Source organism: Anneissia japonica, unplaced genomic scaffold, assembly GCF_011630105.1.
Source record: "Anneissia japonica isolate Jap-2015-1 unplaced genomic scaffold, ASM1163010v1 scaffold287779_len176375_cov112, whole genome shotgun sequence".
In the NCBI taxonomy this organism is placed as follows: domain Eukaryota; kingdom Metazoa; phylum Echinodermata; class Crinoidea; order Comatulida; family Comatulidae; genus Anneissia; species Anneissia japonica.
The window spans coordinates 95,294-109,128 of record NW_022690482.1 but is presented as its reverse complement, the minus strand read 5'-3'; the positions used below and the strand labels follow the sequence as shown (position 1 = coordinate 109,128).

General features: G+C 34.0%; 1 protein-coding gene across 1 annotated transcript in view; it reads left to right on the top strand.

Moving 5' to 3' along the window:
• The window catches only part of LOC117099915 (ankyrin repeat domain-containing protein 29-like), a 117,917-nt gene that overhangs the window by 60,188 nt on the left and 43,894 nt on the right, over positions 1–13,835 (top strand). The window contains exons 10-11 of the mRNA XM_033239433.1: positions 2,164–2,262; positions 12,742–12,840. Of these exons, the coding sequence (XP_033095324.1) occupies positions 2,164–2,262; positions 12,742–12,840 (198 nt within the window). The remainder of the gene's footprint in view (positions 1–2,163; positions 2,263–12,741; positions 12,841–13,835) is intronic.

Sequence of the window (13,835 nt, the reverse complement as noted above, 5' to 3'; positions counted from 1 at the left end):
TAAATGTATACATAGGCCTACTGATGATAGCTTGATTAAGATTTGGATTAGATTGCCTTATCTAGGAAAACCAGGTGAGTTCATTTTACGTAGATGTTTAAATAAGGTAAAGAAACACTTAATTAAAGAGGTAAAATTCATAACTTTATGGCAGTTTAAAAATGTTTCTCATTTTATATCTACTAAGGATCAAACCCCTAAGGAGTACAGAAGTTCTGTTGTCTATCATTTCAAATGTCCAGGCTGCAATAGTGATTATTTTGGTAAGACAGATAGGTGCTTAATAACTAGACTTAAAGAACATTCTTCACGATCTGATAGTGTTATATTTGATCATGTTAAAAACTGTGAGGCATTCCAATATGTTTTAGGATTACAGGGTATACTTGAAAATGATAATGTCGTCTGTAATGTAAGTAATAAATTAGGTTTAATATTTTCTAGTACTAGCATTATTGACAGCTCCCGAAACTGGTCTATCCTGTTCTTTAAAGAAGCGTTCGCTATACGTAGACTACATCCTTTGCTTAACAATGGGCTTAGAGCTTCAAAAGAGCTTTCTTTGTTTTTGTAGGTATCTTTGATCATTAGAGTAATAATGCTTTGATCTTTTGTTTAAATCACTGCTATGTCACCTACTAGAGGTAATGTTTTGATTGGTTAAACACATCTAGATGGATAATTTTTTCATTCCTGATGATGACATAATTAATGTCGAAATATTGAATCCCAACACGATGGCGTGTATTTCAATACTTGGAGTATGTATTATACTTTCTTATCTGAGATTAATCAGTAGACCTTTCAATAATAATCAGTATCATAAGAATAAAAGTAATAATTACATTACATCATATGTCTTGTTTGTCATTAATTAATTAAATTTTGAGAATGCTGATATTATTATAGATCTAGTTGTACATGCTTTAATTAAATATTGTTTACAATAAAATTCAAAAATTTCTCCTAATGTTTCATTCTCAGTGAATAGATTATCAAGCATAAAGTGGCGTTTTAATTCTTGTGATCCACAATTAAACATATCCCAATATGTATTTAACTTATTTTCTATGAGGCTGTTCTTAAGATTTAAGTATACATCATTTCTGACAGAGTTTTAATAGTGAAGTACAATTAAACAGAATGTGGTTTACTGTTTCTTTTTCATTAGTAGTACAAATCTTACATAGACCTGCGTTATTTTTTGACCAGGATTGTCTACGACCATGCGGTATACTTTTATTTATACACCATCAGTACTAGATACAAGAACAATGAAAATTGATTATAAAGCAAAAGTGCTAACTTATCCAATGTTTTTATGTATAATATTTTAATAATTTACAGAAATAGGGCAATGACATAGGATGTGCATCTGACAGGTCACCTCAAATTTACTCTCTTAATTGAGTAATTATTCAAAGTTCTAAGGATACTTTATTGAAGCGACTGAAATTTATTCAATTTTTTTGAGAATGGACAATTGGCCTTTGGAATGTACGATAATTAGGAATTAAATGATGAACACCATCTGCATCAGATACCATAAGAGTTATATGTGATTATAAAGCTAAGTGCTACCTTATCCAGCAATAGTTTAATTTTTAAAAATTTTTATTGATAGGTGTATAATGTAGTAGTAAACCATTTTAAATGGTTACTTTATTGTAGTTGTTTCTAGTTATTTCTATAATATATTAATTACTTACCCTACATCTGTATTGAAAGTTATTTTATTTGCAAAACAACAAAAACAAATTAATTTGTAAATTTTATGTGTGTGGATATTTAGATATTGATTGACAAATTGATTTTTGTGTTGTAGTGATTATTTATACGTTAATTATTTATCCTTCATCTGCATTGAATGTACCTATATTCTATATATATTGTACAGAATAGAATGTGCATCTGACAGGTCACCTCCAATTGATCTCTCTTAATTGTGTAATTATACACAGTTGAAAGGATACTTAGCCTATATTGAAGAGACTGAAATTGTTTTGATTTTTTTGCGAATGGACAATTGGTCTTTGGAATGCACGATAATTAGGTAATAAATGATGTACACCATCTGCGTCAAATACCATACGAGTGATATGTGATTATAAAGAAAAGGACTCACTTACCTTATATTTTCATCTATATTTTTATAACATGTAGGATGGGGTGACGGCATTGTACTTAAGTGCTCTAAAATGTCATAAAGATGCTTGTGAACTTCTTATTCAATCAGGAGCCAACAAGGATATTCAGGCAGATGTAAGTGTGATGTTACATTTTTTTAGTTTTGTTTCTGTCTATAGCTCGAAAACATGCACTATTCTATTATATCAGTCATTCATACTTGTATTAAATATATCATTTAATCATTCATGCTTTATCATTTATATTTGTCACCATAGAATTTCATCAGTATTAACGTACATACAAGTAGTAGTATAAAACCAGGGAACAGTGCTGGTTAAACATTACTTTAATTCAGTAGAAATAATATAGTTAAAAATGATGTTTTACACTAGCCTATTTTTGACCATACGGCCTACTCAGTATGTTGCAAAAATACTCTAAAAGAATTGACACATATTTGTCTCGAACCAGGGCCATAGTTTACCTACAGGTTGTACGGATGCATATTGTGTGGCCTTGGACCATGTCATAGTATTTTTTTTAATCAAAAAGTGTAAATCGATCAGTTGAATTGATTAATAAGTAGCTATCAGTTATGAGTTAATATGTATATTATCAAAATTGCTGGTTTTCCCTGGCGTTTGTCCTACCACCCTGACTGGGACTGTTGTAGGGCCTGAGTAGAACCCTTGTAGAAACGTACAGTACCTTATTCTAATATCGAATATTGTACACTGTGTCCCAGTATATTCATAACATGTTAATTTTAATTAGGCTTCTTTTTATGAATTTGACAATATCCATCAAGTCGTATATATATTTATTAATAGGCGCACATTCATTGTTACTCATATTACATTATGTACGGTAATGTAATTTTGTTTCTGTTTCTTGCATTTTTTTATTCATGGAGGAATATGCATACTGTATCCTGTGAATACATAACACATGTTTTATTTAATTAGCACGCTGTCGTTTACTAAAATGGCTGGTCTGTTTCTGAGATACACATAGTACATTTTAAACAGTTTCTTCTTCATTCGGCTTCTCCCTTCAGGGGTCGCCACAGCAAACAAGTCGTCTCCACTTCGTCCTGTTCATCACATCCTTCCTCTTTCACACCTAGTTCCTTCATGTCCTCCCTTATCACATCCATATACTGTACCTCCTCTTAGGTCTTCCTCTTTTTCTCCTACCTGGTAGCTCCATTTCCAACATCCTCCTTCCAATGTATTCCATGTCTCTTCTGCATACATGGCCATACCATTTCAGCCTCGCCTCTCTCAACTTGTCCCCAAATCGCCTTACATGAACAGATCCTCTAATGAAATCATTTCTGATCTTATCCTTTCTTGTTACACCAAAGGAGAAGCGTAGCATCTTCAATTCTGCAACCTCCATCTCCTCCTCCTGTCTTTTGGTTAGGGCCACTGTCTCCAAACCATACGCCATAGCTGGTCTTACCACTGTTTTGTAGATTTTCCCCTTCATTTTCGCCGACACCCTTCTATCACAGATTACACCAGTTACTCTTCTCCACCCATTCCAGCGTGCCTGCACTCGCTTCTTGACCTCCTTGTAACACCCACCATTGTTCTGAACAGTTGATCCCAAGTACTTAAACTCCTCCACTTCTTCAATCTGGTTTCCTTGCAGGGTCACCATTTCTCTGTGATCTCCATCTTTTATGCACATATACTCAGTCTTTCTCCAACTGACCTTCATTCCCCTTTTTTCCAATGCATATCTCCAATTTTCCAAAATCTCTTCAACCTGTACTCGTCTCTCTGCACATAGTACCACTCTTAAAATTTTTAAAAAGTTAATTTCAACAAAAAGTGTACAGTTTTTTTTTGTTTTGTTTTGTTTTTTTTTTTTTGGTAGTATCTTTGTTTCTTTCTTATCCATTATTTGTATTTGAAAGTAGTTCTTGTTTGAATTCATGATTTTCATGATGTGATACCATATGTTAAAGGCACATATGCGGCCTCGTGGAAGAACACCTCCTTGGTGAACGAGCTTCCATTGTAAAAGAAAGATCTTATTATTATTATTATTAATATAACTATATCATCTGCAAACAACATAGTCCATGGGACCTCCTGTCTTATCTCATCTGCTATCTATCCATCACAACTAAAAACAAGAGAGGGCTCAGTGTCGAGCCTTGGTGTAAACCCACCTCAACTGAAAAACCCTCCGTTGTTCCTATGGCACATCTCAGTACTGTGGTGCTACCTACCAGTGTCACATATTTTTCTGCTACTCCTGACTTTCTCATGCAATACCACAGCTCCTCTCTTGGTACCCTATCATAAGCTTTTTCTAAGTCAACAAACACACAGTGCAGCTCCTAAAAACTGGCACAATAATGCTCTTTCTCCACTCATCAGGCATTTTCCCACTGTCCAAGATTTTATTAAACAGATTTGCCAGAAGCTTTACCGCAAACTTTCCCAAATACTTCCATGCCTCTACAGGTATATCATCAGCACCAACAGCCTTTCCATTTTTCATCTTCTTCAAAGCTTCTCTCACTTCATACTTGCTAATTTGTGGTATATCTTGATCTACTTCATCTACCTCTTCCACCCGTTGCTCCCTTTCATTTTCCTCATTCATCAACCTTTCAAAGTATTCCTTCCATCTTTTCAGTACACTCATCTGGTCTGTCAATACATTTCCATTTACATTCTTAATAGTCCGTACTTGTTGCACATCCTTTCCAGCACGGTCCCTTTGTTTTGCAAGTCGGTACAAGTCCTTCTCCCCTTCCTTTGTATTTAAAGGACATTTTAAACAGTTTAAACAGTAATTTTTATTTTGACTTACTAATATTTTAAATTGTTCAATATCTTAACGTATTTTTCGTCATTGCCAAGTTGTTTTGTCGTGTGATTTTTTATCCTTCTTAACCAAAACATAACAAAGGAAAAACAAATTCCTATTTTAAAATGGACAATAAAGTGTATTTTTTTAGGTATTTCCCAACATCTGTCAACTTGTATAAACAGGGGCGGATCTGGGTTCACATTTGCGGGGAGGGGTCAGACTTTTGTTTATAAAAACCATGAAATGGAAGGGGGTCCGGGGGTGCTTCCCTTGAAAATTTTTCAAGGGAAATAGATGGCGGGAAATGAGCTTTCCTGACTTCTGAAGTGTCTTTTAATGACTTTTAAGTTATTCAAAATTCAAGGTTTTCCCCTTTTGAAAACGGTTAGGTAAACTTTCTCATTCTTATTACAGTAAATAGACCTATTTTTAATGTGTATTACATTAAAAAAAAAATGAGTTGCTAACATATTTTTTTTCCATGAATGGATAAACCCCAAAGAGGGAGGGGGTCAGGGGTCCTCCCCCAGGAGAATTTTAATTATTAGATGGTGGAAAATGGGCTTTCCAGACTTCTGAGGTGTCTTTCATAGTCACTTTTAAGTTCCTCAAATTCAAGGTTTTCCCCATCTTGAAAACAGTCAGGTAAACTTTCTTATTCTTATCATAGTAAGTAGGCCTGTTATGTGTGTGTCCATACATACATAAAAAATTGAGTAAGTTGCATACATAAACCGAAAGGTCCACTGATTAGTCTCAGAAAAGAAAGTATAATACATACTCCAAGTATTGAAATACACGCCATCGTGTTGGGATTCAATATTTCGACATTAATTATGTCATCATCAGGAAATTTCCTGATGATAAAATTTTTTTAAGTTTTTCAAATGTTTAGGTTTTCCCCCTTTTATCTTGAAAACGGTCAGGTAAGCTATCTCATTCTTATTACATTAAATACTAGTAGCCCCTATTATGTGTGTATATATACAGTACATGACAAATATTGAGTCGCCGCATACATAGGTCTATTCTTTCTTTGAACAATGTATTGATCTCAACCCCAAATAAAACGGGGGTTTGGAAATGTTTGATTCTTTGATGGCAAGAAATGAATTTTCCCGACTTCTGAAGTGTCTTTTAATGACTTCTAAGTTCTTCAAAATTCAAGGATTTCCCCTGATGTAAAACGGTCAGGTAAATTCTTCTCACTCTTATTACAGTAAATAGGCTTATGTGTGTAGGCCTACCGGTATACAGAGATTTTTTTTTATTTACATTTATTTTACTTGAAACCTGTCTCTTATACACATCTAGATGTGTATAAGAGACAGGGGCAGGACCCCTGACCCCCAGATCCGCCAATAGTATAAACGTAATAAACCTATAGTCAATGTTATTCATATTGCATTATATAATGCGTTCGCGGTTCTTGCACTTTATTTATTCATTCATTGAGGAATAAGCATCTCCTTTCACATAATTATGGAATTGATAAGGAATTTGAATGTGCAAGTTATGTTTGACTGCATCAGAGAAAGTAGAAATTGGCTTACAAAAGATATTGATTTGTAAATTATTGGTCCGGCCAAAACCGGACAAGCCGGACCACTTCCGACGCCCTTGATCACTATCACTGGCCTTAGAAATTTATTAAGAACAGAAATGATTAAATAGTACATTTAGGCTGATATAAGGTAGGGTCTGAGAAAACAGAGGAAACAGTTTCTCCAAAGGAGTGCACTGAAATTGTATTTAATTCTGTTCTTGAACTTGTAAAGTGTCGATGTCGCAGTGAATGCATAAAAAACAACTTGCAATGTACAGCACTTTGCAAAGGACGTTATTCTAGGCCTACTCAAAAACAAGCTAATTTTTTATATATATTCTACCAGTGTCTATGGTCCTATTATTTCTAGACAAAACTGTTTATATCCGCTCCTTGTTATATTATTTAAGGTACCATTCCAATATTCAATAGTAAGCTTAACACCATAAAAATCAAAGATGGACAAAAATTGACTTTCCTTATAATAACTTTAGGCCTCGACTCACTTTTTTTTTCAGGTCCTCGAATAGGTTTGAATTTAACGATAGAAATATGTTTGAGTAGCCAAGTTCATGTATTTTTAAAATAAAGAAATGGTACCATATGGACAAAAGCGTGGTAGAAGATTGCACCCCAGGAAGCACACAGGTGTTCCATAAGTGGTCAAACTTCCATAGCAGAATGCTTAGATCTGCCAATGAGTGCATTTGTGGCATTTTGGTTTATTTGGTTTTTTTGAAAATTATAGAAAAAGTTTCGGTATTGTCAAAGATGTAGAGTGATTGGTGGTACAGACGTATGAAGGGCCCATGGCCTCCTGGGCTCATTTCGAGCCTTGGCCCTGAATTCAGAATCCACTTTAATTATAGACTAATTAACCAGCTTTCCATATGTTTTTGTTAATGATGCATCATATTTTTTTACTGTAAATCCAGAAATTATTCACTAATGCTAAAAATGAAAGAAAATATATATACCAAATTGGGCTATGAATTGTTGGATTAGAATCATCAAAAAAATAGTGTTGATAGAATGGACAAAAAGTTCATACACTAAACACTTTTCATCATTTGTAGATCTATAGCGTAAGCAGAACCTGAAAAATGGAAAAGATAAGTGTTTAAGTTTATTGAGTGTAATGTCAGAATTTTATGCTTGTTTCTAATTATTCAAGCTCATTTTTTACTTAATTGCATTATTTTGATTGTATTTCTTTGCTTCTTGTTGGATGTTATTATCAAAAATGAAAACGAAATAAAATTTTTAGATGCTTTGTCTCTACGAAAAGCATAAAATGTATAAAATCATATCAAATACATCTATCAGTTCTAATAGATCATTACACCATTTCAATGTAAATTGACGTTAGGATACCAAAACGAGGCCCTGGCCTGTGGAAGTTCAATTCTAACTTTTTAAGTAACGATGCCTATTGTTCGTGAAATAAAATAAATTATTAATATTTTAAACAAAGAAAAAGACGCATTAAATAGAAATATTTAAATTTGAATTAATTGAAGTGTGAGTTGTAGAATATTCCATAAATTAATAATAGAAAATTAATAAAGAAATACAAAAAAGAAAGCTAGGCAAAAAGCAATAGAACAGTCAAATGAAAACCCATGATGTAAATGATGAATTAAAAAAACTGGATTTGAACCAAAGATCTTATAAACACAAGATACCGTTCTCCGCGATTTACACATAAAAAATAGAAGCGTCGGTCAAGGTTCAAAAGTTTCCAATTAATCAAGAGGGTGCCATTCATGCGTTATTACCAAAGAGAGATCAGTTTTGGAAGAGGGCGTCCTATCTGTTGCCATGGATCTGAGATGGTTCCTGTTCTGCTGTTCATGGGATTGTTTGCATTTAACCTAATAAACTCTGGGCCTAGGCCTAAATAATATTATTAATATTATTACTAATTACTGTATCACATTGCTGGTTGAAACATTATTTACCTGTTCTTGTCCTTCGGAAATTTGTAAATTTATGGTGAGGATTTGCCTTTGAATTGCTTTTGCAAACCGCACAATATTTTCCTCCTCTAAACCTCATTTCATTAATTAATTCATTCATTCATAGTTATTTCTTAATTTTTACTCACTCGGAAAGTTGTTACGCCAAAATTCGTTACCAAGTACGATAATTGTTTTAAAGGGATGGCGCATTGTACTAAATCGACACATCTAAGTGTTACGTGTAAAGGTAAAGCATTCATTTTTACCATGATGATGTCATCAAAGTGAAAAATAAAGGACACATTCCCCTACACCAACAAAACAAAACAGGGGTTTCAGCAAGGACTGTACATCATTGCTATTACCACTGATAATGCACGTCACATGAATGGCGCGGTCGGATAAATATGCGTTCTAAAGAACGCCACTGGGATGCAACTCAATGTCAATATAAATGTCACCATATGTAAGTGTTCTTTATGAAAAGAGTACCCAAAATTGATCTCGCTATACAGAACAAAGTTATGTATAAAAGTAGATTGTGTCAAAATTCTAGGCATAAGTGAAAACCTTAAATGGGATAAGCATGTTGATAATTTAGCACATAGGGTTAACGGCGAACTGTGTATGTTAAAAATCGTAAAAAAATTTTGCCTTTCGAAAGTTGAAATTTTCACAATTTAAAGGTTATTAGAATATTTTGCTCCTGTTTGGAATGCTGGGTTGACCTTAGGACATACAAAAAACTTTATAAAGATTACAAAAAAGATGTCTAAGAATTATCTTAGGTAATAACTACATTAACTATAGTGAAGCTTGTCTCAGATGTAACGTTGAGCCCCTTTCTGAATATAATATTTGACAAGGGGGGATGGTCCATTGTATCATCCACCCTAATATTTTGACTATGTATGGGATAAAATTAAACTTTACACACTTCAAAAAGACTGTCACAGAAATAATTTGCAATGTCTTATGCGCCTACAAAGATGAAAATTAGCATAATGATGTTGATAACAAAATTATTTTAATCTAAGCTCTTATTTCCTTAGGTGTTAGTTGTGTTTGCAAAGCAAGCCACATTTTCACACTGAAGGGTGTGTACGACATCAGTAATTTTATGTCAATTCCAAGAATTTTTACCAATCCAATCCAACTGCCTCTAGGTGCAGCTTCGTATGTTTCTGCACCAAACTAAGGCAAAAACACTCGGTGCTGCATCAACCGGGTATATATGTCAACAGACGTCAGGGCCCTCTTTCCAGAGGTGTTATCACTCCTTCAGTTAACCCATATTAAAATATACTAGTAGATTTAGGTAGTTCTTAGTAGAAGTATCTCTATTCTTAGTAGGCTTTATAGGCTGGTAGTAGATTTTCTTGTCTCGACTACTAAGGATTTTAAGATTAATTTTATGGCTACATCCTGACTACACAAAATATATAGCTGATAAATAGGTACTCTCTATAATTAGCGACACAAGTAGTTTTATTATAGTTGTTGTAGCGCTATTTATGGTAGATCTGTGAGCTACACCATTGCTAGTAGTTGTTAATAGGCTTTATTAGTGCTAATTTTAATAGGTGCGTAATAGACCATAAAACAGCTAGTTTTTGTGTAGGCTTCTTGTAGCCTCTATCTATCTATTGATAATATATATTAGGTAGGTGAATAATATAAGTTAATTGTTAGTTTGTTAATAGGTTGTAGATAGTATCTGTCTAGAGATTATAAGCAGATTTAGATAGACATTATGCAACTATGCTACTGATAGTTTTATAACACACTTGTTGTAGCCTCTATCAATATACTTATAATATATATTAAGTAGGTGAATAATAAAAGTTAATTGTTAGTTTGATAATAGGTTGTAGATAGTATCATTCTATAGATTATAAGCAGACTTAGATAGACATTATGCAACTATGTTACTAATAGTTTTATAATACACTTGTTGTAGCCTCTATCAATATATTTATAATATATATTAAGTAGGTGAATAATAAAAGTTAATTGTTAGTTTGTTAAAGGCCAAGTGCGGGTTTGAAATAATTAATGTTTGATATAAAATAGAGGGATGGGGGACCACAAAGAACGAGATGTCACTTGATTTTGGAGCACGGTATTCGAAAACGAGGCTCATGAACTGGGTCCCAAAAACGAAGTGGTGCTACAGGATTTTGAGCTAGTGTTAAAAGATAGGGAATTTCCTAAAATGGACCGACTTCAAATGCTTGCATTCGGTAACCCAATAACAAAATCGTGTCAAACTTTAGATATTTCAACGTAAATTTGGCCGTTCTTTTCATTTATATGGGTTTTCACTTATGAAAATGTCTCATTTATGTGTAAAATAACAGTTTGCCCCAGTTTTTGTTTAATGAATTTTGCACTAGACAGGGAGTCAGCTGATTCACTCAACCGTAACGAGATGTTAACACAGCCAACTGATGATGAGAATGGTCGTCGCGAGCGGAAAATTGAAAAATCGGGTTTGGCGAAAACATTTAATAATAATAATAATATAATAAATCGATTGCATTTTTGAAGAATGAATCTTTCAAACAACGTTTGCCGGTAGGAATATGGAAGTCTTGGAAGTAGTGGTGTTAGAAATGGCGTTAAATAGGTTTGTACCAACTTGTCTTACCTGTGTAGACCTAATGCTGGTCTGTCCAGTTACCTCATGCGAGTGGGAACGCAACTTCTCAACATTAAGGCAACTCAAGACCTGGTTGAGAAACAACATGACTCAAAGGAGGCTAAACTATTGTGCGCTGGCCAACATCCACAAGTCAAGTTTTGATCAATTCCGATGAAATTAGAATTAAAAACACAAATTTTTTGCATGCATTTTTCTGGGCTTTATAGGGTTAGCTTTCTAAGTTATTTAAGCACATAATAGTCCCAGACCCAAGAAAGAAAATTTAAAAAAGGCGTAGATCGTTTTACCTAAAAGAAGGACCTCAATGTGTAATGATGGTGAAAGAATATGTTTGTAATAAATAAAGCCATAACGAAAATGATTTTATTCAGTTTCAAAAAAACATGTGTGGCCATACAGTATATAACATAAGCCCTAAAAGCAAAAAAAAAAAAATGTGCGTGCTTTGCTTGCATTTTTGAGGGTGAGAATTTGTGCTTGTCCTCCTTTCCCTTCTAAGTTAATTGAACAGTCCCAACTCAAATAGAAAAAACATTTAAGATAGATCTTTTTACCTAAAAAATTATTACCTTTTAGTCTAGAACTGAATTTTACCTCTGCTGTATGGCATTGTATCTCTAGAAATTCTGCTTTAACATGGTAAATGAACAACTTCATGATCTACTGTACTGTAACAACACTACAACAGAGTAATAATATACAGAATAGTGTGATAGTGAAACACATATATACACCTACTTTTCTGCGACAATATGTACTTATTTTTAAAAATTTGAATAATTAATGAATGTAATTTAATAGTCTCTAATTTAAACTGAGTCGATCCATAGATGCCAGGGACGATCGCCACTGCCACCAGGAAAGCTCGACAGTACATCATCATATTTTTGGCGCAGCCATTTCTGGCTTTTGGTACTCCAGCCAAGGCCGACCGTGCTGCAATTTTGTTAGAAATTTTCTGTTTCTTGATTCGTTCTCATACCTTCATTGTGTAGACATAGTTTTTTCATTTGTTTTGTTTTTTTAGTTGGTGGTGTCAAACAGTTTTCTAAATATCTCCACATTCCAGGACCTTGACAGTCCAAATGAATATTTCGGCCTTTCTGTACACGTGAACGAAAATCGATGAAAAGTTTTAAGTTTGTGTCACGTCATCATTCGTCCCCTACCTTTACGTCACTGTAAGGGAATGCCCAAATGTCGATTAAGAAAACAACAACAGGTGCGGGGAGCAATTATAGTATGATGAAGTCGTATATTTTTTTTTTTTTTTTCTATTCTAATAAATTATATGTTGACATACTTTTTATTATTATATATGTTCCCCACTTGCACCAGTTACTATAAGATTTGTAGAATAGGGCAACGACATGTTTTATAAAGATAGGATGAAGAGATAATAAAAGATCATCTCTCTTAGTTTATGTCATTTATACACAGTTCTAAGGATGCTTAGCCTATGATGAACGATTGGTCTTTCGAATGCACGATAATTAGAAAATAAATGATGTACCCAATCTGTACCAGATACCATAAGAGTGATATGTGATTACAAAGGAAATTGCTCAGTTATTAAACATTTTTATTCATATTTCTATAATATGTAGAATGGGGTAACAGCATTGTACGCAAGTGCTCAAGATGGTCATACTGATATTTGTAGGCTTCTCATTCAGTCAGGAGCCAACAAGGATATTCAGGTGGAAGTAAGTGTGATGTTACATTTTTGTTCCTGGTCTATTCAATTTTATGAATTAAATCTGATATATTTTGTATGCTAATTGGTTATGTTGTATATTTTTTCAGGATCCATAATCTAATATACTTCATATGTTGACACGATATATTTTTATATAACCACCCCATCTGTACCAGATACCATAAGAGTGATATGTGATTATAAAACAAAAGTGCTCACTTATCCAACATTTTTATCCCTTATTAGTATGAAATGTAGAATGGCGCAACGACATTGTGTATATATATATATATATATACATACATACTTACACACATATATACATACATAGGCCTACACATACACACATACATACATTCATACTGACTTTCATATGCAGAAGCCATATTCACAGGCATTCTGTCTGTTGCTGTCGTCGAGAACAGACGTGTTTTACTAACGCTTCTACTAAGGCCAGGGTTGTTTTATCGTGGAGGTGTGCTTAGAAGTATCGTTCAATCTTCCCGCTATTAGATGCGGTTCCATATCAAAAGCCACCTGCCTTGCAGTTTAGTACATTATACCATACCCTGTCTTTCATATGCAAAAGCTATATGCATAGACATCTGCCTGCTGCTGCTGCTGTCGTCAAGAACAGACATGCTTAGGCGCGATCTACAAATTATTCCCAACGACAGAAACGCGTCTGGGAAAACCGTGTATTACAAACGCGTCTGGGAAAGCGATCGTCTAATTATCGTGCCTCATGAATATTAATAAGCTAGTCGGAATATGTCCCAGACGCGTCTAAACGGGTTTGTGCTGTTGAACGCGTTTGCCATTGTTTCTATTGTTTTGGGCGACAAACGCGTCTGTGTCGTTAAGACCAGGCCCCGGTTGAACTACCGTTTTTGTACAATTTAAAATACTGAACAAGTTTTACTTTGAAATGAACCAAGTTCAAAGTTTAAAGGCTGCATAGTCCTAATAGTTAAATTAAGTGGTAATGACCGATAATGGTAG